The sequence below is a fragment of the Seriola dumerili genome, unplaced genomic scaffold, assembly GCF_002260705.1.
Source record: "Seriola dumerili isolate Sdu_G_001 unplaced genomic scaffold, Sdu_1.0 BDQW01000609.1, whole genome shotgun sequence".
Taxonomy (NCBI): domain Eukaryota; kingdom Metazoa; phylum Chordata; class Actinopteri; order Carangiformes; family Carangidae; genus Seriola; species Seriola dumerili.
This window is the reverse complement of record NW_019174864.1, coordinates 329,773-357,229: the sequence shown is the minus strand read 5'-3', so window position 1 is coordinate 357,229 and position 27,457 is coordinate 329,773. Positions and strand designations below refer to the sequence as shown.

Here is a 27,457-nt window from a genome sequence, read left to right as displayed (position 1 = left end):
GAATGAAAGGAAAGCTACTTGGACTAAACCTTGGAATCAAGTAGGTCCCTTTGCCTTGATGAAGCTTATTCCTGCAGAATATGGTCAGAGTAGAAGCCTGTACTCTCTCGTGTCAAGCGTGACAGAGAGACAGTTGCCCAGTTTAGCTGCTGAAAACCATCCTGTTCACCAAGGCCCGTGGCCTCTAGCTCACTCATCTCCTACAATCTCCTCCAAGCATTGCCATCCCTAGTCTGTCTCGTCTTGTTTTCATTTATTTGTTTTATTCATTTACTTTGTGTTTCTTACTCTGTAAATCACCCTTGGATACCTTGAAAAGTGCTATAAAAATCTAAGATATTATTATTGTTATTATTATTATTATTATTATTAGCTTTTGGCTCTTCAGCGGATCTACATATCCTGAGCACAAAGTGTCAGAGGGAAACTGTAAAAGTGAACTCTGCTTATGTGAGTGCTTTGGATCATGTCAGTAAATTGTGGCAGAGCTGAACTGAGCTTTAGTTTGTCTGGACTTCATGGTATGCAACAAGAATGTGGTGGACTGAAGTGGCTTTGCAATGCCAGGATAATGACCTAAAAGAATTTGTTGGCATAAAATAACATTTGGTCAACTGCACCAACACAGGTTGTACTGTGGTAGCTGGATAGTACTAGTAGTATGCAGCTAAGAAATAAGGGCTACACCTAACAGAACCACAAGGTTAATGTTGTGGTGTTGGGAAGAATAGGAAAGGGAAAGGAAAGGGTTGAGGGAAGGAAAAAGCATGAAGCTGGAAACACTCTAGCTGGATGGTGATGAGATGCTTGCATTGATCTAAGAGAATAGAAGACACTAAATGTCAAAGCTGGTGTCATAAATAACTGAAAAGGTCCAAAGGAGAGACAGAGGCGGATGTATCACCTTAGGGATTGTCTGTATCTCACAAATGCGGATGTTTTCATTTTATACCTATATTGTCAGGGTTATTCAAAAATAATGATAGATGGAGCAAGGGAGGGGGAGAGAGTAGGCAACATTGTCCCTGTATGGGTCCACATGACTGTCTTCCTTCTACAGAATCTAGTGGCCTGGAACTGGTGCTGTTGAGGACCTGACCACATTATACACTGCTCCAAAAAATTAAGGGAACACTTAATTGTCACTGTATAACATCAATATCAATCTGTCCATTTAGGAAGCACAAGTGATTGTGAATCAGTTTCACCTGCTTTGGTGCAAACAGGTGCAATGGAGAGGCAAAAGCATGACAACCCCCAAAAATGGGAATGGTTTTACATGTGGTGGCCACAGACAGTTGCTCTCTCCTGATCCTTCCTGACTGATTCTTCTGTAGTTTTGTGTTTTGCATCCATACATGCGGTCACAAGAAGGACCGGTACCTGCTCCTTTCTGAGAGGAGGAACAGGAGGAGCACTGCCAGAGCTCTACAACATGACCTCCAGCAGGCTACTGGTGTGCATGTTTCTGACCAAACTGTCAGAAACAGACTCCATGAGGGTGGCATGAGGGCTCGATGTCCTCTAGTGGGACCTGTGCTCACAGCCCAGCATCCTGCAGCTCGATTTGCAGAGAACACCAGAATTGGTGTCTGCCATTGGCGCCCCATTCAGTTCACAGATAAGAGAGGGTTCACACTGAGCAGATGTGACAGGCGTGAAAGAGTCTGGAGACGCCGTGGTGAACGTTATGCTGCCTGTAACATCATCCAGCATGATCGGTTTGGCGGTGGATCAGTGATGGTCTGGGGAGGCAGATCCTTGTAGGGTCACACAGACCTCCATGTCATAGCCAACAGTACCCTGACTGCTGTTAGGTACCAGGATGAAATCCTCAGAGCGATTGTCAGACCTCACGCTGGTGCAGTGGGCCCTGCCTCATGTGGCCAGAGTGTGTAGGCAGTTCCTGGATGATGAAGGCATTTATGCCATTGACTGGCCCTCATGTTCCCCTGACCTAAATCCAATTGAGCACTTGACGTTATGTATCGGTGCATCCGACGCCACCAAGTACCGCCACAGACTGTCCAGGTGCTCCAGGTCTGGAAGGAGATCCCTCAGGACACCATCTGCTGACTCAACAGGAGCATGTCCAGACGTTGCCAGGAGTGCATACAGCCACGCGGGGGCCATTGACACTACTGAGTCACATTATGAGTTGCCATGATGAAATTCACGCAAGTTGGATCAGCCTGTGATTTCAATTTCTTACTTTGATTTTGGGTGTGCTTGTGAATCCTGCCCTCAGTGGGTTGATGATTTTGGTTTCCATTGACCAGTGTTATGTCATTTTGTTCTCAAAAAATTAAACAATGTACATCAGTAAGATTTTCAACTTGAATAATAAGTTAATCAAGATCTGAAGTGTTCCCTTGAATTTTTAGCAGTGTATATTATATCTGGGTTAACCTGAAAACATGAATGTCAAACTTTTGGAGGCTGTGTAAAATGTAATTAATTTGACTTTATGTCAGTAAAGTGGAGGAAAGTGAACCGACGAAGCCTTTCGGATTAGAGGTGAAACATCTTCAAGAACCTCAAGCAAGTCCAGTTGCCTTTCTAAACCTCTACAGTGTGTCGTAAAGGATTCACTTAAGATGAGCTACAGTCTAGTCTCTTTTAGCATGTAAGACCTGCTGAGGTTAGTTGGTGGATTACTTGTGTCTAGGGATAACCTTTCTCGAACAGACATGTACCAGAAGGTACACTGTACAGAACTCCAGGCTTATTATATTTTGCAGGAACTGCTGGTTGGATTATTTATTCTGCTTGAGATTGATGTTGCAAGATATGCACCACACATGGCAGGTTATCTGCAATGCTATCTGTTTGCTTAATAAATATGGCAGGAATTTGAATAACTCGGGGTCTCGTCATCTAAGATAGAGCGTAAAATCAACTGAGATCAACATGTAGATGATGTATCAGACTGTTGTGGTGAAAACAGAGCTGAGCCTGATACAAACCTGTCCATTTGCCAATCCACACCTCAAACCTCACAGTTGCGAGCTCTGGGCTCACCCTTAGAAACAGAGTGAGAATATTCATAAGGAGCTCAGAGTAGAACCACTACCCCTTTGCATTAAGAGGAGCTAATTAACATGCTTTGGAACTCTGATGAACTGATTAGGATTCCTCCTGGCCTTCCCTCCTTCCTATGTAGGTATCCTGGGGAGGTCCAACTGGGACACCCCAGAGAAGACACAGAACACACTGGAGGGATTACATATCCCATCTGCTGTGGAAATACCTCAAAATTCCCCAGGAAGAGCTGGAGAACTTCTTGGCTACCTTGCTTAGCGTGTTGCTACTGTGACCTAGATAATTAATTGAAAGTAGATGGATCAATGGATGAATGGATGGATGGATGGAGGTGACCCGGATACTATTATTTTCAGGGTACAATCATAGAAATAAAAGATTTTATATGTGTAGTTACAACAGGTGGGGGCATGGCCTGGTGACCGATGGGAGATTGTAACTGCAATGCAATAGATGGGAGCAAAACCTAAAGTGGTCCATTAAAGCACTTGTAGGTTTAATAACTCTTCAAAGCCCCAGCCTGTTCTACTGTTCAGTGCCAATTCTGCCCAACCATCAGGAACTCATGTGATTCCCTTCCAAAGTGTCGTCCATGTAGTAAATCCCACATGCTACCTCTACGGTATTTGGTGGAAAGTGATCTACACCAGTCATAATTTAAGGTATTAACAACTTTCTGTTGAAACTCAGATCAAAAATGGACAGAGTTATGCTTCAAGGCCGATGGCGTCTTGTGTCTACTCCATTGAGGGGACACAAGAAAGTGAAATAGCACTTAAGTAATGTCATGCTCCTGAATCAGGTCAGTTGTGAACCTTGCATTTCGCTCTCCAGGTGTCTTCAAATTCCTAAGTACTTCCTCTGTCCATGGATAAGTAAGATTTGAGGACTTTTTTTTCTTTGGAAAAAGCTCCTCGCATATTAAAGAAACATCTTTGCTTTTGAACATTCAGGACCAAAATCCAAAGCAATCTTTGCACCTTTATAAACACAAATACTGAATGTCTGTCTATTAGGGCTGTCTACTGTGGATTTCCACTTCTAAATCTTTGGTAAGGCCAATTTCCTTGACAGTACAAAATCAAGTAAAATAGGAAAAAGGAACAAAATAGTAAACAAACAAAAAATAAAACAAGCAAAGTCTCTCACATACAATAATGTTGAACTAGTCACATGTTGATATTTATTTGTGTTTGGGTTAATGAGACTGCACAAGGAAAGGGAAATGATGAGACTCAGTTTGATGTCATGAGAAAGATGGCAAGATGGAGTGTGGCAGTAGACTGTCAAACGCTCACGCACACAAACAAACACACAAACACACATGTTCACACAAAAAGAGGTAAAAGGAGGACAGGGAGAAGGAGGAAGTCCAGAGAAATATTTGAGAACATGCACCTCTATTTTACGACCTTCTACCACGGTGCCATGTAATTTCTCTCTGGCCCTGTCGGCGTCCACGCTATGCTCGAACGTTACGAACCCAAAACCCTGCATGCAGGATGGAGAGAGGCAAGAACAACATGCACATTATTTTGCACATATCATATTCAACATTACAGTGAACAGTGGCTTGCGTCAATAGGAGCACAACAAATAACAAGATTTTCAGCTTTATGATCCTATATTAACCAATATCCAATAATATTACACAGGTCTGAGAAAAAAAAAGCAAATTGACTCTGCACAAAGCCCCGCCTCCTTAGGAACAGTTGCTAAGCCTGTCAAGCTTTTCATTCTAGCATGACACATATGCAGTTGCAATTTAAAGTGGCAATCACAAAGATGTTTTTTTAATTCCAATGAGGGTATGACTGAGCGTATGACCCATTGATGACTCACAAGCAAAATCACAAGGAACATGAGTCACTAAGACAAATTTTGTGGTACAAAAACAAACCTGCAATCTCCATGTATGGCCATGGGTGTCGCCAAGGACAACAAAATGAGAATCGTCAAGATTGATACTTTACTGATCAAGCACACTCTAAATTGGACACAGACATGGATGTGTGCACAGGTCTGTTTATGCTACACTGGGTAACTGTTTAGGCAGATTTCAGACAGAGGTGGACAAAGAGAGGCTTCTCATTCTTAGACGGTAAAGGTAGATTTTACTGGCTGAAACCTAACCTAATCCTGTTCTGAATTTGTGAAGAATGTGAACAGTGAACAAATCGCAATACTGTGTAAGACATTTATTCACAACTGTGAGTCATTGGAATTGAAGCCTCCACTATTTTCTCCCATTCATTACCTACACTGTCCCATTACACTCAGGCCTCAAGGGTTAATAACATGGCTCAGTAATAAATGTCTGCTTTTGTAGCAGGGCTTTATGACAATCGCAAACAATGTAGTTGGACATAAATCATCTGCTGCTATGTTCCCATACTGCAAGGTGGTACGGCAAATAGATTCCTCTGATGAAGTCATTATAGAGGAAATTAAATCCACCAAAAGAGTGAAGTGAAAAAAAAAAAAAAGACTGAGTTATAACAGGAAGCTCAGCACATCAGCCAAATCCAAGAACTCATAAACAGCAAATAGTCTTATTCTAAAAATCTCAGGAGCTTAAGGACTTTAAAAGGAGCTTCATCTCTGATGAACACCAGTGTGGCTCAGTGTAAAAGAAGCCTGTTGTTCTACGGAGGACATTTCAATAAACCACTATTGATCAGCCATGACTCTCTGGCTTGTTAATGTGGAAACTTTATTTATATACTTGATTAACTTTGAACATCAATCTGCAACATTTTCATCAATATCAAAATCTCATTGTCCCTCAATAATGTGATTTATCACTGAGTGTATCATTGGCTGCAGAGATCCTGTTGTGCTGCAGCGCAGTGTTTTGTTGTGGTAAAATAATGGGCCTCCTCAATAACACAGTCGGGTCTGTACTTGTGCTATCATGGACTTATGAAAGTCATCAGTCACGGACCAAATACAGTCCTAACTCAAAATCAGCATGTAGCCAAGTGTACGGAAGTCCAGATGTTCTTGTACTGCCCAGTCAGCTGATGCTTTGAGACCATCCTTGTGAGAAATGGTTATCATACATGGTTTTAGATGAGAATAGTTAGAATTCATATTATTATTTTCTATGAGCAGGGCAGGGTTTAGTTATTTCAGGAACTGGCCTTGTAGATGAAGTCTGCTGCACAATATGAACTCTGGCTATACTGCACAGGTGTGTTGAGATGTACATTGCAAAGTTCAAACTCCAAACATTACTTCAACCTTTGCAGAGACTGTACTGAGAAAGGCCTGATTTTTTATGTTGTTATGTTGATCCAGTAGTGAGACTTTAAACAAACACAAAGAAGCAGAAGCAATTAATTAAAATTGAAATAGAACAGAAACACCATGTACCTTCGAACCGCGTTCGTTGAAGATGATTTCCACATCTAAGATTTTGCCAAATTGCTGTAAAGAAACAAGCAAAAGCAGAAATGCTGAGTCGTTCATTTTTAAATCACTTGATATTTTTTTCAATTTGGAAAAAAATTAAAACACAACAGTTTCAACAGATTTTTTTTTTTTTTTTAACCCACACTTGTGTATGTATGTATGGTCAGATATTGTCGCACTTACGCCAAACATTTGCCTGAGGTCTGGGTCTCTGAACCTGAAGGGGATGTTGGAGACATGAAGTCTCTTGGGCTGGGCCTTGCTGTCTGTGCTTTCAGGTACGGTCTGTGTTGGCGGCTGACTGTCCGTCTGTGCCGCATCATCTGTCTGCTGGAAAACAGAACAAAGACATTGACACTTGACATTATTTAAAATGACACAGTCTGTGTGATAGTACAAAACTTCTTGTATTGATCTGGGGGGGGTTTGCTGATTCAAATCATGTTCACTTCAAACATTTATTGGCACAATTTTTCCCATCATTACCAGTTGCATCACTGCTCAAACGCTCTTCAGTACATAATTAAACCTTAGAAGTTTTTTGGTATTAAACCCCCGCGCGTAGCTGTGCAGGAACCAGTGTCTTTTAAATGGGGTGGTCAGAGCAAAGTGCTGATGGAACAAAAGACAGAGCCCCTCCCTCCCCCTGTGGAGTCTTTGTGCCCCTTGTCAGTGGAGCGTCAGCTGGGAGAGTTTCCAGTCGTCAGCATGTACGACCTGACGGTGAGGACACTGAGATGAAAAAGTAAAGTAAACACAACGTGGGGAAGTCATGTTCACTCCACGCCACAGTATCACAGGTGGCAGCGCACTGTGTCTCTACATGAATGTGCAGATTGATTTTAAAACATAACACTATCAAAAAACCCGCTAAGACCCTCTAACGTTGGGCTTTTGTCTCATATGGAGAAGAGTACAATCAGCATTTCACACGTAAAATGACTCTGTAGTAGACACAGGTATTTACCAGCTGTAAACACAACACCTGGGTGAACATGCCTTTTCCGATCCATTTTACCTGTATTTACGGCAGCTGGCAGCTCACTCCTTCTCCCCTGTGTGTGTGTGTGTGTGTGTGCTCTGTGTAACTGCAAGTGATGAAATTGGTCCCTGAGAGCGAGCCACACCTCTCGCTCTCTCTCTCAATTTTTGTTAATTAGTTAATAACCTTTTTTTCATCCGTGTTGAAGTAAACAGCTCAGCTTTACCGAGTGGTCCTGTGGATTTTTTTGAAGCGGATTAAGACGTGGAGACTGAGTAGAGCGTCAAGCTAAAGCTTCATTCATTGGAAACCCACACCAGTATCAGAGCTCAGGTGATCCATAGAGACCACGAATTAGAGGGAAGTTATAAATCAGACAAAAACACATAATGAGTCTTAACGGGACAGAATTCTATACGCAAAAACACAGACATAAGAGATGCTCGTGCACACACGTGCACAGTATCAGCAATTAGCAGTGTTTGTCCTTTAGTTCTCAATGTGAGTGAGATCAACAGCTGTGAAACACAGGAGAGGATTCAACAGTCTCCTGTTACGCGAGTGTGTGTGTGCATGTGTGTGTTGCAAAAATTGTCTCTTTCTTGACTTTAATTTATGGACAAGTCTTGTTCATGAGTTACTGTAATATCTACACACAGTGACAGGGGAGGGTAACACCCACAACACCAAAAACTGGCCTCAAAAGATAAGAATTAAATCAGAGTGACACCTCTCTGACAAGTCAAAGAAAAGTGTGTGACATAACTGACATAATTTGAGGTGTGACTGTGTTTCTTCTTTGGTTGAATAATAAAAGTGAGCATGAGAACTGCTGCCATATCCACGTGTAACATACTAAAATCATGATCCTACAGAAAGACAATGTTCTCCATTCTTCCCTCCGTCTCTGTCTCCCAGTCCCAGGCTCCAGGCCAGCTAAAAATACAGTCTGCATATGTGTGTGTGTGTGTGTGTGTGTGTGTGTGTGTGTGTGTGTGTACGTGTGTGGGTGTGTGAGCTTGAAAAGAAGAAGCAGCATAAGGCCAGCAGACTGCAAGTCTTCCACGCAACGCCTAGGTGTATACGAGCACATATGGAAAGGATTGTACACACACAGCAGCGACTGCCATCTGTGCAGAGTCCGTGGCGACATCCGCCTACACGAGCGTTGGAGAAATAAAACAAACAAACAGCGAGACAAAGCATCTTCATCTCATCCCTTTTGGCATCAGACACTGATATGAGGTGAGGCCAGGCTGAGTGTAGAGCCGTTTCAGACATATTGGAGATATCAAACAGTGATGATTGCCAACATCAGCTTCTCAGAGAAGGAAAGAAGACAAGGAAATGTAACCTGGAGAGACGATGTAGTGAAAAGGCTTAAAGAGAAAAACTTTCTATATTTAAAGTCATTCTTTATCCTAGAACCTGTTGTTCAGAAACAGAGAAGGCACTGAAACAAAAGCCTCTAATGCTGATGATGAATGACTGGTCTCTGTGAAACATGGATTAAACCAAATGTTATCCTTCCTCTTAATGAGGAAGGATAACATTACACCATAGACTGTAAATAAAGATGGACGTAGCCTCTGTGATGTCACCTACAGGTTTCTGAAGAGCAGTTTTGAAGCTCAGAGTGAGCTGCTCCACTGTCCGCATCTTGGCAGTGCCTGACTCCGCCCCTAGCTCCCAGCTAATCTGGCTCCGTGGGCGGAGCCGAGACTTGCATGACGCTCACCCTCTTGTCACTCAAAGAGGCAACACCCTCAATTATGCTTAACTTTAAGTCTTATAAAATGTAAATAGGTGAGTTATATAAACAGTTGTCATGAAGGAGGAAATTAGCTCTAGAGACCAAAACTGTTTTTGTACCAGGCTGTAAACATGTTTATTTCTGCTGTAAAGTTGGACATTTTAACATGGGAGTCTATGGGGATTGACTCACTGTTGGAGCCAGACTCTAGTGGTCATTAGAGGAACTGCAGGTTTTGACCCTTTTTTTCCAGCCTCAGAGGTTGCCGCTTGGCATACACTAATGCACATGCAGCTGGAGCTACTGAGCGAGGTGGGGGTGTGGCATTAATCTATAAGTCAAATTTCAGACCTCTAAGTAAAGCCTTTCTAGTGATTATTGACACTTTTGCTTTCACCCAATTTGTGGTTGAACCAACTCACTGCAGTGGTAACACTCTCAAGGAAGTTTTTTTTCTTGCCACTGTTGCCAAGTGTTTGCTCATGTTGGGAATTGTTGGGTCTCTGTAATTAATGTTATTAAGAGTACTTTCTAGACCTGCTCTATTTGAAAAGTGCCTTCTGATAAATAAAAATTGACTTGAGTTGACACAACGGACCAAGCTTTGGAAAACCACAGTAAATGGACCCTGAGTTTAGATTTTTTTGATATTTTTCTTTCCAGTACAGTTTGTTCTGACGGCGGCTCCAGAGTTGAGGCAGTGGGATCATTAAAATAAGATGAGTTCATTCCCTATGAAATGCAGAAATGTTTGGTCCAAATATGGAGAGGGTTCATCCTCTGGGGAGAATGAACCTTTCTTTTCACCTACACTTTGTCTCCATGTCACTTTTGTTGACAGAAAATGCCACTGCAGTGTGTCTGGATGGAAATATGTGATCACTTGGACATACGTATGTGTGTACTTGGGCATATATGATGTGAGTTTCATTGCAAGTTTATAAAAATCTTTTCTCTCTCTCTCTCTCCTACTTCCCCCCTCCCTAACCACACACAGCATGGGGCTCACAGGGAGGCTGACGTTGCTCCATAAACACTCCGACCAGATGAGGTCATTCTTCCTGGATACACACACAGCACACACACACTCATGCTACTGAGAGCGGCAGAGAGATCCCGATTCCCACCCCCAGCCACTAAATATTATGCAGATACACTAAGTCCATCCATTTACAGCCTTTTATCATTCGTTATAAGTGTTTCCCAAAACTGGCTTCACTTTTTCTAAATACTTGCAGCAAGCACAGTGTTCTTTTAAATACCTACAGCACGCTGTGCTACTTCCTAAATGCTTTTTATGAACTGTTACAGTCAATGATATGGACAGAAATGTAAATAAGTTAATGGATTTTAACAAAAAAAAATTATATTTTTACTTTGATAAAATGATAATATAGTTTGATCAAATTATTATTATAATATGATACTAAAAGGGATTAACAAGAGTATTGAATTATCACCCTATCTGCTAATATACTGGAATCTTTGTATCTATTATTATTTTTGCTTTGTGTCTTTAGTTATGAAGTGAATTAAATCATGAAGTAAAGTAAAAGTAGATTTACATTAGCTTGTGGCTAGTTATGGCTGAAATGGTAATAGTGCAGTTTTCAAATTACATGGGCCACAATTTTATCCAGGTGAACTGAAGTTGTATATTCATTCAGCTGGAGCTTCGTGAGGATGGTTGACCACACCGTTAAATAAAGCTCTGAAAACGTCTGCATATCTGTATCCGTGTGTTGATGACGCTGTTGAGGAAGAACACCACTCTCTAAATCATTCTGGAGTTTGACAAAATTAGACTTAAGACAAGATTTAGTATAGATAAGCAATCTAGCCTCAGCTTGTCGCATGACATTATTTTCATCGGTCATTGGGAACACCAGGACCTGGTCAGCTGCAGCGTCCAGCTAGTGTTACAAATGCAGAATTAAATGCAATGGTGCTAAGCACATTATGTTATCACCCTTCCAAAGTGAGTCTTGAGTCTAAAACAGGGCATCAACAGTTAATCGTACTATGTAGGAAAGCAGGAGATGTGTCTTTAAAGTTAAAATCCAGTGTTTTGCCTTGTTAACATCCATATGATGTTTTTATATAACACAAGACATATGATGAGTGAAATAATCATCAGCACCATGACTGAGTGTTTCCACCTTGAACTGCAGTGAACCAATGACAGTCTCATAAACACAGATTCAGACAGCCAGGGTTTCATACGTCACAAACCTAAGGAACCAATCCTGTCAAATTATGAGGATAGGGGGCGGGGCTAAATAAACCTGAAAACTTGTCAGTACAGAGAGCCAGAGTTAGCATTAGCACAACCGCTAACACTGTGTCAGCCACTGACAGTTACAAGCTAACAAACAATATGAACAGGTAAAAGATGCTAACTATGCTGACTTTTCTGATACGTCTGCTAGTCTCTGATTCTGGTCTCAACAGACTCCTCATCTGAGTCTGGGTCTGACTAGAGCAAGCAGGTGGTGGGCGGGGCTAAAGGCCTGATCCAGATTTCTCAATCAGGAAGTAAGATTAGATGAGCTTTAGATCCAGTTTAATGTGTGAAAACCATGTTAAACTAAATATAAATCATAGCAGAGGATTTTTACAGAGTTTAAAACATGTCTGGAGAGGAACTTTAAAGTCTTTACTACAAGGCTATTACTGTAGCCTTAATTATACACCTTCACCAACAGTTAGTGGTGGAAGAAGTAGATTATTTACTTAAGTTAAAGTAACAATAGAACTCCAAACAATCCTATGTAAGGCACATAAGTAATATCAGCTATGAATACTTAAAGTGTCAAAAGTGAATGCGCCTGTTCTAAAGACAAATGGTCTCTGTGATGTTTTATGATATGAAAATACTGTTAATTGATGCGTTGCTTTATAAGCAGCATTTTACTGTTGGCGCTGCTTGAAGTGGAGCTAGTTTTAACTAGGTAGTTTAGTGTTTCCAAGCAGAGGGGCTGGGCCCATCCAGGGGGACTCCTGATAAATCTTCAGGGTCATGAGATTATCAACAGGAGAGAAAAGAAGGGAAAACAAAGATCTGTTTTTTTGTTTTTTCAGTGATATATAACTAAATAATATATAACGTGTCTCGAGGTCTTGTTCACAAGTGAGGGTAAAACAGCATGAGTTTGGCGGGTGGAATTGGTGCAGCATCAGTAGTAATGTGGGAATTATAGAATAAAATGTAAGAGCCCTCAGCATGTCATTAACATTAAAGTTCATTGTGTTCTTTAATTAACAAATAAATGGCATCAACACTTAATAATACCATGTGGGAAAGCAGGAGATGTGATAACTTGTAAAGTAACTAATTACAGCAGAGTCATCCAGTTACTTTTACACAAATAAATCATACCACGGTGTTAAGCTCCAGGGCTAACACTAACTCCAGCTGCTCACTGAGCACCTTATTAAGAACACCTGTACACCTGCTTGCTCATGCAATTATCCAATCAGCCAATCATGTTGCAGCAACAGATTCGGGTGAGGAGCTTCAGATAACATCAAATTCACATCAAATATCAGTATCTCAGTGACTTTGTGCTTTGGATTGGAGCAACAACAATAGCATCCAAGACACTGTCCTCCTGTAAAAATCAAGGTTGGTATGGGTCAGGTTATTGATTACGTTTTGTTGCTAGGCAACATTTAGTGGTCGTAGTAATTATGACAGGAGCAAAGGAATAAGTCAGGTGATATAGAATAGAGAGAGACAAAGTCCACGTCAGGAGGAGGTTGTGGTTGTGGATGGCTCAACATAACACCGGAATCTGACATAGGCGAGCGGTGTTTGATTCCCATATCAAAATAGCTTTTTATATTGTAACCATGACAACAAAGACTGCATAATGTCGAGGAAGTTCTTCTTTTAACCCAAATCATGTTTTTTACATGAACCTAACCGAGCCATGACTGTTATTGTAGTAACCATGACAACAAAGACTGCGTAATGTCGAGGAAGTTCTTCTTTTAACCCAAATCACGATTTTTACATGAACCTAACCAAGCCATGACTGTTATTGTAGTAACCATAGCGACAAAGATATGTAGGCAGCTGTCCATATAGTCTATGTGTTTCTTATTGTAACCATGACAACAAGGTCTTGTAGGTCTTGCTCCTTCCCTTGTAGGGGCACTATTTGAGGTAACACTCCTATGGGTCGTATCAGAGGGTTGAAGAAAACGGCCTGTGTGGTTGTTCAGGTTGGAGGAGTTGTTGGACAGAAAGGCTACAGTCACTCAGATAACCACTCTTTACAAATGTGCTGAGCAGAAAAGCTTCAGAGTGAACAACATGTCCAATATTGAGGTGGATGGACTACAACAGCGGACGACCAAGAAAGGTTCCCCTTCCTGTCACCAAGAACAGAGCCTGAGGCTGCAGTAAACTTCAGTGCCCCCCCCCTCACGATATTTTGGGGTTGAAATTCAAAGTTGGGGCAAAGAGCTGAAACATGGTGGAGTGAGAGAAACAGACCCAGAGGCAGAGAGCACATAGCTGAAGAAAAAGGAGGACAAGAAGAGAGAACAAAGTAGTGAGAGGAAGGTTTGATGATGTGGGGGAAGGAGTGGAGCAGACAGACCTGATGAGACTTCCAGATGTACAGTATGCCTTCTTCTTGCTGCCAACGTGCTTTTGTTGTCTCACTCTCTCCTCTGGTTGAATAACTTGTGGGTTTCAGCCAAGAAATCATCATCATACAACATTCTCAGCACTCAGTTTTTAAAGAATGAGGAAGAACTGGAAATGTGATATTCCAGCTCTACTTTCAGGTTGATTTTTTACTACAATACTGTGATCGGTATCCCCTTACGGTCCAGTCATCATAGTGCAGATGAGAGAAGACAGGAAGGGCAAAAATGCTGATATTTTCTTTTGAGTTGCCTTAAATAACTGGGATGGCGCTTGACCTCAATTTGACCAAAGGTGAAAACATGATACGGAAATATAAAACTTTGTCAGATGCTCTAAAATAATGCAAAGCCTTTGGATATTAAAAATATCCACATATCCAAGTGCATATTGTCCTACAAACTTAATTTAGTGAAAAGTAAGTGAACAAATCAATAGTGAGTAGGCCTACAGTAAGAGAACAGATGAGAGAAGAGTCTACATCTAATCATCAATGTTCTCTCTACACCCAGTCTCCTTTGCTGGATCAAACACTAGAGTGGATTTGGATTCCTCTCCATCTCAGCCTGTAGCTTTGCAGAACATTCAGCCATGGCCTCATGGAAAAGGGCCCTCAAAACACATCAAAGGTCAGAGGTCATTCAAATCTCCATGGATTGTGGCAGAGGACGGTCTGGACGTGTCTTGCAGTTTGGAGAGGGTGGCCAAGATCTGAGAGCTGTGCTCAACAATTAAGATTGCCTTAACACGAAAGCCTTTGTAGGTATAAAGTCATGTATATGTCAAAGTTCTCCTGCAGGTATCTTACAGCATCAATCCAGGAGCCCCATCTGACCGAGACAGCAAAAGTGGCATGACAGAAGCCAAGCCTAGAGCCTGCATGAAGGCCTACAGCTCCAGGCGACACTGGGGCGATTGAAGTCCTTAAAGGTGTCAGGGAAAATATCTAGCATCAAGTTGCAGAGATGTGCCAGGCATGTGATGTGGTTGGTGTTGGAGAAAAGCTGACACATCGCTGAAGTTGATGTTCTAAGAGTTAAATCAGAGATCCTGTATAACAGAAGATGACGCGTTACATGCAGCACCAATGATAACAAAGGCTAAACACTTCCTGTCTCCTAAGTAGGCATGGTTGTGATGGCTTGTTCATGTCCAAACATAACAACAATACAATATAACACTAGATACAGTTTGAATTTACACCTGATTTTACTGCTCAGTCTCATACTCTCTGTTTTCCCTCCAAAAACACTTCAATAATACTAACAATTATAGTGTTATAAAGCAAAGAAATACAAGTTTTATTTCAGTTTGAACTTTTAATTCATGGTTTCACCTATAGGTCGCTCTAATCTTCTGCAGCAGTGAAGCCAGAACCAACAGAGAGATCTGTGCTGTGAGATCTCAGAGTTTGTTGCTGAGACAGAGACAGGTCTCCAATAAAGTTCATTTTCTCCTGATCTGTCTGAAAAATGTCATTTTAATGTCAGAATGTCCTGAAGATTTGTGGCTTGTGAAAAATTGATCCATTTATCCATTTATTTCAGTGACTATGAGGCTAAAGAATCATAATGTGTGATCAGGTTCACTTCTCCCATTGGAGTGAACAGACTCAGACCTGCTGCTGGTCTCCTGAAGGGGCCGGAGGTGGAGAAACCCTCGTGACACAGATACAGGAAGTGATTGTGAGTGTACCATCTCCTCTCTCAACTGACTCTGGTTAAAGCAAGCAATGACTGTCTGAGAGACCGGGGTGAAGTTAACTCTCTCAAGAAAAACAAGGTTTCCTCCGCAGCTAGAGGAGGTCTGCCCCCAGGCTGCAGAAGAATGACAAGGACACAGTGACCACAGGCATCTGTTATCTCCAGCAGGTAGTCAGATCTGGAACAGATCATCCTCACTTGTAGTTTAAAGTAACAATCTTCAGATTCCATTTTGGCCCAGTAATTGATGAAGACAACTGTGATCAGCCAATTCTAACTGGGCAGAGATGGAATCTGCTAATAGCAACAAACCCTCAGCAGAAAGAGAAACTAGCTAGCTATCATCTGAATGAGAAGATTGGCTAGCTGTTAGATAGGGCAGCTCATAAACATTGATATTTTAATTGGTAAATTGGTAACATTTTGTTACCAATTAGCATTTGTAAGCAAGCTAGTTAACAGGGGAATTATGATTACCTATACAACGTGCTCCCTTGTTTTTATGCATGAAGAACTCTCTGCCTCCTAAGGTTGTCCACTGAGTGCTGAACCAGGGTACAGAACAACACTCCTCTGTCCATGTAGAAGTCACTGGTGAGTTCCTTCTCCCAATTCATGGTTATATCCTCCTGAGTTCCTCAGCAGTAAATCTAATTTTTGACATTTCACTCACACTGCACCACAAACTTTGTTCCTCAAGTTAACACAATATTTTATATTTTGTATTGAAAAAAGTAAGGAAACACTTTTTCATCATCATTCCTTAAGTGATTTGGTAATTGAAGTGTACCTGTAATTAAAATACAGATTAAATGTATTTTAATTCATTCTTTCTTTCATTATACTTTCCCCCAACATGTCAGATTGTTGTCAGATTGAATGACCTATGACAGCTGTTTGCTACATACAGATATCAACACGTTGCAGTAAGTCAATATTTTATAATTAAGGTTCTTCCCAGATATGCACTGAGCTTCATCTTATATTCAGATCAATATTTCATGTGTGAATTGAGTTTCAAAGTCCAGTTGAGAAAGAGAAAGAAAATTAAGCATTTTTTTTGCAGTGCTGTGGAAACACAATATTACTATGCAAAATAATACCCATCTTTATGACACTTAAGGCCAGTGGTGTCATAAATATTTATGAAAATGAACAGAGTTATAAATGCAGAGACCAACGACTAGCAGGATTTTTGTTGCCTGCAAGGCTGCACTTGTATATGCAGCATTAAAAATCATATGAATTCTATTAGAACAATAGCTCAACTAGATTTACCGTCTCACAGTTTTATGCCTCCGCCAACCAGTCAAGTTGTAGTCATGGTCACAATCTCTCCTTCAGTCCCTGAGCAACAGTGTTGAATAATGACCAGAAGTGTTTTTGCACAATGTTATGATGTCACAGTGAAGTTGACCTTTGACCTTTGAACTTTTGGATATTAAATGTCATCACTTCATTTTATCCTCATAGACATTTTTTTTTTTTTTTTTAATTGTGTAATAATTAGCAGATGAATTCTTGAGTTATGGTCATTCTAATCAGTTCATCCTTGAATCCTAGTGGACGCTTGTGTCTGATGTATGACATTCCCTTCCAGGCATTCCTGATATAACATGTTCACAAGATCAGGACAGATATGAGGTCACAGTGACCTTGACCTTTCACCTTTGAACACCACAATCCAATCATCATCATCTAAACATTCACCATGTTATACTTCTCAATGAACAATGGTGCACCAAGACACGTCTGATGAAGTAAATTCGAAGTCGAAAAACTGTGTACAATTAACTTTGTTAATTGTGAAACTTTGAGAAAGACAATGTGCTTTCACAGCAAATTCAAAAGAGTCTGAGGTTTTTAGGAGCCAAGAATTTGTGGGACTACATCAACATCAGCTTTCACTGTGGGTGTCCACTTGGAGAGATTCCACATCGAACCTGTTTGCTATGGTTTAGAAAAAACTGTGGTGGAATTGCTCACTTGGTTTGGTGTAGACCAACCCTCCACGACCTGAAGATCTGGGTATCTTTCTGAATCCATCTGGAATCTGATCAGTTTGTTTGTGGTGTGTAGACAACCAGCCAAAGGATGTTGTGATAGATGATATGTGAATTTAGCCGGCATTCAAAAGTTACACTACCATTAAATCCATCTGTGGATCAGAGGATCAGTGTCAAAAATGGGTCCATATGAACAGTTAATATAATTATTGCCCTTAAAGGCCTTGATTACTTTTTTTTCCCGAGGTCTTGACGAACTGAACCAAACTACAGGTGTGACCGAAAATGTAAGTATCCTCTTCCTTCTCAATGAATGAGAAGCAAACAATAATATATTTTGACAGTCTCTCTCAATGTCAGGGTTAACATTGATGTCATTCGCTGATGCCAAATTGTTGCATCAGCATGACTAAAAGAAATCTGAAGAAGAAGAAGAACTTGAAAAAATGACTTTAGAACAGAAATTTATAGATGGATTATGATCCCATACCTCCTGGTCATAATCTAAGTCTACAACTCTGTATCTTTGGGTCATGATCTGGTCCTGCCACCTATACCTTCAAGTAATGGTACAAACTGTACCTTCAGGTCATTGTCCAGTTCTACTGCCCTAGTCATGACCCAGTCCTACAACCCTGTGGCTCCAGGTCATGGTCCAGTCCTAGAACCCCATCCTCCTTGTCATGCATTCCTACAAGTCAATACTTCCAGGTCATAATCAAGTGCTACAACCCCCTGTCCTTGATTCAGTTTTACACCCCTCTATCTGCAAGTTGTGGTCCAGTCTTACATTCCTAGGTCTTAAGACCACAGACTTTTACCCATGCATTACATTTACATTGACTCATTTGGCAGACACTTTTATCCAAAGCAACTTACAAGTTGGGGACATCACTGAAGCTTCAGTGCAGTAGGAAACCTTTGTGTAAGTACTAAGTACTACATCTATTTCATGTGATGCTTTCTTGCCTTTCAAAACACACTACTATAGCTATCTTCATTTGCAATCCATTTGTACAAACCAACGCAGTGGCTGCTTGTTAAGAAATGGGAGAAACTACTACTACTGAAACCCAGGTATTCCCAACTTAAACACCAGCTTCTCCCACAATGCCTTACTGTGGCTGTGCCGGTGACCGTCTGACTGCCGGCGTCTGACCCGCCTTGCTCACTGTGGCTCTGCGAGGACTGGTACATGTTGAGTGGATGCTCGCTGACGGAGGCCTGGACACCGGTGTAGTCCTGTGGTGCTGCTGGGTGCTGGTGTGGATGTGGGTGGGAGTGTGGATGTGGATGGGGGTGTGAAGCTGTGAACTCAGCAGGAATGCCGTTCTGGGGAGGGGGGGCGAACTGGGCTGATGGGTAAGCCTGAGCCATGGATGGGTCCGGGGGTGCCGCGGTGTCCTGGTTACCCTGTAGGAACAAAGACATGCATTTTTTAATTTAGACAACTTCAACAGACCATCCTTGTAGATTTTGCTCACGTCCTGTTTTGACTGTCTTAAATTCCATTCAGACTGTTCTAAGGAAGGCGATGTTGGTTGGTTGGCCACTTTGGTCCAAAAATTCTACCTGACTGCAATTTGTGAAACAAATGTCTGGATTTATGTTTGCTGTGGATCACAGATCCCTGTCCCCAGAGGATGAATTCCTGTAGTTGTTGGCCCTGTGACCATTTTTGGCAGTGTCAGCAAGAATATCATCACAATCCAATTAGAAGATTGTCATGGAATTTTTGGGCACATTTATGCTACAAAGAAGTTTTCGACTTGGTGAGCTTTCCTTTGGAACAACCCTCACACAGATTTTACATTTGATGCACATTCCTGCAGCTGGCAAGACTTAAAGAACATTACCAGACTGTTTTTCATTACAACCAACACTTTTAGATTGAATACTGAAGCCTTGTGTGACTGCTAGTCATTTATCTTAAATAAAACAAAGATGATGGGCAGTCATCTTAAGCAAACAGTTGTCAATGCTAACATTAGCTATGTAGCAATAGCAAAACTTACAGATAGCTCCTTTAATACACTTAAACACAGGTAAACACTGTGTGTATTGTGCAGAGAATGGCTGCTAATGTACAATGAACTCGTCCAGGACAAACAACTTTGTGTTTATTATAGATTTTAACGTGTATAAAACATCTCAGCTGACTGGAGCTGTGAGTCACAAAAAATGGTGGACACATTTTTGAGGATAGAAAGTGAATGTGCTCCCAAAACACTTAGTGTAGTGAGTAAGTATGTGTGTGTATGTGAGAGAGGCGACTCCGGTGGGACATTTATATTTCAGAGAGAGAGAGAGAGAGGTGTAGCCATATGCAGGAAAAAGAAACAGAGAGGGGTGGTGGGGGTGGGGGGTGGTGCAGACAGTGAGTCTTGGCTAAATGCTCTGCTGTGTAATGAGAACCACATTTAGAAGGCTGAAATATGCTTTACGTGGCAAAGTGCTGCACACACACACACACACACACACACACACACACACACACACACACACACACACACACACACATACACACACTCACAGGCGACTCAAGGAATACAATTTAAATTCTGAATAAGTGCACACAGAGAGCGAGAGAAGAGAGGAGGAATTTCTCTTCCTCAGAATAAGATGTCTCTCTGCATGTTTAATCTTTTCATGAACTATTTCTCCATTTCTCAAAAGACAATTCTGCATTAGAGTCAAATGTGTTTCTTGTGTTTTAATCCTAAATGACTTTGCCCCTCCTCCATTGATTGACTCTCCATCTTCCTTCTGAGAACACCATAAAATCTATTGATCACATAAAATATTGACTTCACTTCCTTGAGAGATTTGTTCAGTCAGCATTCTCCATGAAACTCAGTGGAACAGTCAGATCTGCAGGTCTATCAGTAACTTCACTGACGGACCTTGTTTAGTACAACTTGGCCATTAGGTTAATCAGTCCTGACAACACAGCACTCACCAAAGTAATTAATGAGATCTGGGAATTTGACGACATCACTAAAAATAGATTCAACTGGGCACGAAACAGGAGCAGTCACATGATCAGACAGGAAAATTACAGTAAGTACAGAGGGTCAAAGTTAAAGCAGAGTCTGTAAACTCTGATGGATGTTTACAACACCTTTGTTTTCTACCCAGGGTTGATCCTCTGATCACTCATGCCCCTCCCCCATCTGACCTATTTCAGGAGATGCCACACCATTCACAGGTCTCAACACTTACTACAGATAGAACTCCAGACTATGCATCCTTGCATGTCCACACCTTCCTTTGGTTTTTGTCCTGCCTATAATGCATGATGATATAATGCATGCAAAGCAGTGGGGAGCATAATTTTGTATTACATTCTAATTCAAACTTGCTTTATTGGCATGAAGGTTTTAGAAATATGACGTTGCCGAAATATAAAACAACACTGAGATCGATTGTAATTGTATATTTACACTATATATTTACAGTGTATGTTTAAATTGTGATCTTCCAAAGGACTTCAGAAAAATACATTTTTGGGAAAGACTTGTTTACTTGATTCACTGAGGGAAATCAGGAGGTCAAACAGGTCGTCGACATGCTATGAGAAGTAAAAAAAAAAACAACACAAATTGTTTGTGTTGTTTATCCCCACTTGAGCTGTTAAGACAAACAACAATTCGTGGTTGTGGGGAGTTACACTTGGAACGTAGAGCAAAACCTGTGATCCTGGCAACAAGCACTAAGGCCAGAGACACTGCCCAGAGGTATTGGGCGGAGGGATACACTTATAAGAAAACGTTCCAGCAGTTAACCCCCACCACAGCTACAAGTTTAAAGAAATAGATGGAACATGTTAGTGGTTGTTGAGGTGTTCGTCGGGGCATTTCTTTCACTTCATTTGAATATACACATATATTTAATTGCTCCTAAGTGTTCATGCCCCAACAATATGGATGTTGCATCCTTTTCTGTTTTCTCTGACACGGACTACTCTGTCAGTCCTATATTCTGATCCTGGAGAAACCTTATTCCATTTTAACTGCATTTTGTTTTATAGCTTAATTGACAAACTTGAAACTGCAAACAAGTCCTTCAAACTAAACAGCAAAATCCATCCATCTGTTTTCTTTCGCTTGTCCGGGCTTGGGTCGTGGTGGCAGCAGGCTAAGCAGGGTATTCCAGACATCTCTCTCTCCAGAAACGTTTTCCAGCTCCCCCTGGGGGATCCCGAGGTGTTCCCAGGCCAGATGGGTTATGTAATCCCTCCAGTGAGTTCTAGGTCTACCCATGGGTCTCCTCCCAGTTGGATGTGCCCAGAACACCTCCAAAAGGAAGAGCGCCTGGGAGGCATCCTTATCAGATGCCTGGAACACCTCAACTGGCTCCTTTTGACATGATTTCAGAGCTCCTCACTCTATCTCTAAGGCTGAGCCCAGACACCCTATGGAGGAAAACCATTTCAGCCACTTGTACTCGGGAACTCATTCTTTCAGTCACTACGCAAATCTCATGACCACAGGTGACCTTTGGAACAAAAATTCCTTTTAACTTCTGATATAATGCCCCTCTGAGCTTTCTGGCTTGTTTGGGGTTTCAGTAAGCATCAGAGGTTGGGAGGTTTGGGAACTTTTTCTGCTAAGAAAAACTACTTAGTTAAGATCAGTAAAAGATCAACCAATCCTCCAACCTGAACAACCATCACAGTGTTTGTTCCAACTCTCTGATACGACCCATAGGAGTGTCTCATGAAACAGAAAGTACCAGACCTTGGTTATCATGGATATTATAATAGACATGCGGAGTGTACCAACAGTGGTGTACTGCACTTTTGTTGTCATAGTTACGACAATAAACGGTCATGGCTTAGTTTTAGGCACAGAAACTGTGATTAAAATAAGTACTTACTTAAGATTAGATGATCTTTGTTGTCATGGTTACAATAATAACAATGCTATGAATCAATCACCGCTCTCATGTGTCATGTTCCTGTGTTTTGTTGACCCAACCTCCTCACATGACTACGTCACTCCTTTGCTCCTGTCGTAATTACTACGAACACTAGATGTCACCTAACAACAAAACAAAACGATTGGTCGGAAAAGAGCTATTGTCTCAGTCTAACATGAGGTAAAGAAAGAGAGTGTCTTCATCCGACAGTCATTTGTAGGTTTATTGCCGCTGTTTTCTGTCTCACTGACAAACAGTGTCACCCATAGCACACATGGTTGGACTAGAGGTACAGTTCAGGTTCAGGTGAGGCCAAAAACAAACTGACTTCATCATAAAACTGGCAACAAACCCATATGTGACTACCAGGAAGTACTCCCCAGTTCAGCAAGGATGGTGTGAGGGAAATAGAAAGAGGAAAGAAGGACTGAAATGTAGGAGGATACCCACTTGATTTGTCTAGGTCAGACTGGTGAAGCCTGAAGCTTCAGCTGAACTTTGGGAGATTTCGTCCTCCATTGTTTACAGCAGAGTCTGAATATGAGCAGTGGGAGGGACGACAGCGATGCAACTTATTCAGTTTACATACAACCTTTGAGTATCGTATTAAAACAGACTTGGAAAATGGGATTCCTCGCTCCTGTCCTCTCACTGCCGAACAAACACAACAAACCTTTTCCAGTTTGCAGGGTTCCTTGGCTTCATTTCCAAACACTCCTCTCCCTCTCTCTCTCTCCCTCTCTCTCTAATGCGTAAATTCATCGACTCCTGCCTGCGTCTGATATAGATGAAGATTAAAAGATGAGGTTGAAAAGAAAGAGATGCATGCACACACACCCAACACCCACATAAACAGAGCATGCAGACCTGCGTACTAAACACACATACGCACACACACGCACACACACACAGCCCACAAAAGGAGCATGCAGCATGCTGCCTTCTGCAGTCACAGCACAAACAGTGTGGAGCGAGAGAGCGAGTTCAGAAGTGACAATGAGGAGAGAGAGAGAGAGAGAGAGAGAGAGAGAGAGGGGGAGAAAGAGAGACGGTGGAAAAAACAGTGTGTATTCTCAAAAGTACCTGCTCTACCATCTCGCCTCTGCCTTCCTCCATGCACATCCAGCTGCGCTATAAAGTCCAGCCCGCCAGTGTCTGCCTACAGCTAGCATCAATTATGGATGGCTTTGTGTGTGTGTGTGTGTGTGTGTGTGTGTGTGTGTGTGTGGTTGTATGTGTGTGTGTATAGTGGGGGAATGAGCAGAAGGAGGAGGAGGAGGAGGAGGTGCCACTGTGAATGAAAGCAGCATTCTCCAAAATGTTTTCACCACTCTCTTCTCTCTTACGATCCTTCCCTGTCTGTGTCATTGTTTCCCCTGTTCCTTCATTTCGGTATACAGTAGTATACAGACCCCCGACCCTCCCCCGTCAACACACTTATTCTACATACATGGATTGTGGCTGTCAGTGTTGGAACTTTCCAAATCTGACACTCACGCCCACGTCATGCAGTGATTGGCCAGCTGTGTGGAGGTGGGAGAGAACTTCTCTCTCGGCTGGTTCTATTTGGTATTCCTTACAATAGGATCATAAAATAAGGCACTCTGTACAAATATTCTTTTAATTCTATTTCATTGTAACACCATGCTATATGCAAATACAGACTTAATGCTCTGAGGTAACAAGTCATGTCTTGTTTACTTAAATTTTTATATTTTTTTCTAAGCAAATATTTACTGTGCTCTCCTTTCCTGCAATCACAGCCGAGAAAGTACCATTATCAACTTCTGCCACAAGAGGGAGTCTACCATTAGATGAGCGCTTCTGTCATGGGGCTACACGGGACGAGCCTGACTGACTGGATGTAGGCTGGGGGTATAAACCTGCCTATTCCAGGCAGATTCCCCTGGCCTGTTTGCTACTGAAAACAACAACAACAACAACAACTCGCAATGAAAGACAAGTTCCCCTCTGACTCTATTTTGCAGGGACACCATCGCTACATCTGCAAGAGTAACATGGGCCTTACACATGACAAAACACTGGACATGTTAACAATGATGTGCTGTCATATCTGTGTAGTTTTACAGGTAGGCAGGTGAGCTTAGATTACCTATCTATCTGTCTATCTGCTTGTTGCTGTTGTTGTTAGCCAAATTAATAAAGTAGCTAACTATGTTGTGTGCATCAAGGCCCTGTGGTGGTACATTTGATACAGCTGTGCTTGCTTTACCTTCAATATAACAGCAGAGGGTGTACCAGTAATATTTTATTTTATGTATACTGAACAAAAACACTTTTGTCATTACTTTCAAGATAAAAACACACAGACATATTGTGACGAGGCCCATTGTCATTGCAGCCTGATGTAGCTACACAATTCCTGGACGCTGGTTGTTGGTCACACCAGATACTGACAGCATCTTGTTTTTGTTCAGTGTGTTTCTATTATTTTTAAGCTATTTTTGTTCATGGATAAATCTCAAAAATAAAATCCCAAAAAGACATTTACATAAATATTAAAGTGCTGCTGGTCGGAAGCTTATGTCTGTTATCTGAGTGTATTTTTGAGGAATGCACATTGAAAGAAAATCATTGCTCATGTTTAATCTTTATTCAAGTGTGCTACAGTAACCTGGTCTTAAATCCCCCTCTGATGATTTTCAGCACCATGACTGAGTGTTTCCACCTTGAACTGCACTGAACCAATGACAGTCTCATAAACACAGATTCAGACAGCCAGGGTTTCATACGTCACAAACCTAAGGAACCAATCCTGTCAACTTGTGGGGACAGGGGGCGGGGCTAAATAAACCTGAAACCATGTCACTACAGAGAGCCAGAGTTAGCATTAGCACAACCAGTAACTCTTAGTCAGCCACTGCCAGCTGCAAGCTAACAAACAACATAAACAAATAAAAGATGCTAATTACACTAACCGTTCTAATCCGTCTGTTAGTCTCTGATTGTGGTCTCGGGGGACAAAGCATGTAAGTAAAAGTAGATGAGCTTCAGACCCACTTCATGTGTGAAAAACATGTTTAACAAATTAGGAATCATAGCAGCTGATTTTTACAGAGTTTAAATCATGTCTGGAGAGGGACGTTAAAGCTCCAGGGGTTGAATGGGGGGTAAATTCCTGCAAACTCAGATAAATGCCCGTAGACCTAGAATGACATACTCAACTAAGTATAACAACAGCTGCCAAAATATCTGTGCAACACCATTTTAAAAGCAAGCAGCTGTCAGGGTCTTATTCTTCCTCACACTGCAGCCATGTTTGCTTATTCATGGTGTCAGGTGTCTGCGGTACCTGGAGGCCTGACTGTACTCACTGACAGTCAAACATCTTTGATCAAAGGAAGAAATTACCAATATTGTGTCTGTCACTTGACAAATAGATAGATCGATCTATCAGCAATGTCAAAATCACAAAACAAAAAGACGCAGACTTTACTTTTCTCATGAATTAATCAAACTTAATTTTTGGTTCATTTTCTCTCCCTGTTGAAAGCTGATAATTGATAATTAATTTAGTGGCTCCTCTATGACCTCCACAACAGACCAGCCACTAAAATATCTCTCTCGAGGAGAAAGAGAGAAATCAGCAACACGCACACAAACACACACACACACACACAAACACACAGTGTATCATCCACATTTCAGTGGTCTGCTAAGTGGCCACGGCCCTCTAAGTGTTTGATCGCAGGGAGTGTGTGAGGAGGGAGACGCTGGATGAAGGGATGTAGAAAGGGCAAGTTCCGGCCAGATGTGTGTGTGTCCTGGTCATGTAGTTGACAGATGGTTTGGGGCGATGTGAGACAGGGTGTGACCAAAGCAGCACCAGTGAAGCAGGATGAACACACACACAGATGCAGAGAGAAGACACAGACATGAACACAGCAGTGCCGGGCCACTAGCTGATGGAGCTGCTCAGTCAGGAAAACAGGACAGACGCTCATCTGGTTGTTTGTTCTCGAGCAAGTTCACATTTCACTAGAGTGAGCTCCAAGTTCAGGTCACACAGATTAAACTGAACCAGTTCATGTTCATTTCTTCTGTTTTTTTTAATGAGCAGCTATGAGCTTTTCTTTGTCAGTAGAACCTCCTCCTCCCTCAGCCCCCCATCACTGACACTGCACTAACTAATGAGTTACAGTTTACTACTGCAGACTTTTAAACGCAAAGAAAAAACATTGTGAGTAAACGTTTGTGTTATAAAGCAGCACAACTCAAAACAGGTCAGTCTACAGATGTGATTCAGCTCTATATGAAAAATATATATGTATATTTAGTCTGCATGAAATAGGACGTATAAAATTTACATTGCATCTGCAGTTTACCTTCACTGCACCTTTTTTCTTCTGCGTTGTTTGAATTGCCAGCACTAGACATGCCACCTGCCAGAAGTCTCTGGATGCTGCCAAAAATCCAGGCATCAACTGAGGCTGAAAAATGAAGTCAACACTGAAGTAGCAAAACTTGCAGTTCCTCTAATGACCACTAGAGTCTGGCTCCAACAGTGAGTCAATCCCCATAGACTCCCATGTTAAAATGTCTAATTTCCTCCTTCATGACAACTGTTTATATAACTCACCTGTTTACATTTTATTAAGGCTTAGAGTCATGTAGTATTGAGGGCGTGGCCTCTTTTAGTGACAGGTAGGTGAGTATATACTTGCCACAAAACAGTACGCACCGAAGTCTCAGCTCCACATACGCCTCTCCTCTTTGCCCATTTTTGGATTAGCTGGGAGCTAGGGGCGTAGTCAGACAGTAGCTGCAGTAGCAGTAGCTCCTGCAGTGATAAAACTGACCTTATACTGGACAGCCTCATGATTTCATGTGTCACAGTTTACTCAGATTGAGCTTAGATTGAGCAAACCGAAGGAGGCGGGTCAAACTGCAGCCAGAAGCAAATGTCTCATGCCCCTTATCACATAGACATGAATAGGACGTGAATTTGGGTGAGATTGC

General features: G+C 41.7%; 1 protein-coding gene across 3 annotated transcripts in view; it reads right to left on the bottom strand.

Annotated features, from left to right (window-relative positions):
- rbfox1 (RNA binding fox-1 homolog 1) overlaps window positions 1-27,457 on the bottom strand; it is a 174,026-nt gene that overhangs the window by 52,000 nt on the left and 94,569 nt on the right. Inside the window, exons 1-5 of one of the 3 annotated variants that reach the window (XM_022764914.1) lie at window positions 23,561-23,593; window positions 18,677-18,970; window positions 6,640-6,786; window positions 6,418-6,471; window positions 4,441-4,533 (exon numbers count right to left, since the gene is read on the bottom strand). In XM_022764914.1, coding sequence (XP_022620635.1) covers window positions 4,441-4,533; window positions 6,418-6,471; window positions 6,640-6,786; window positions 18,677-18,970; window positions 23,561-23,593 — 621 coding nt within the window. Of the gene's footprint in view, window positions 1-4,440; window positions 4,534-6,417; window positions 6,472-6,639; window positions 6,787-18,676; window positions 18,971-23,560; window positions 23,594-27,457 lie in introns of those variants that run through there. The other 2 variants (XM_022764913.1, XM_022764916.1) reach the window with 2 other exon arrangements.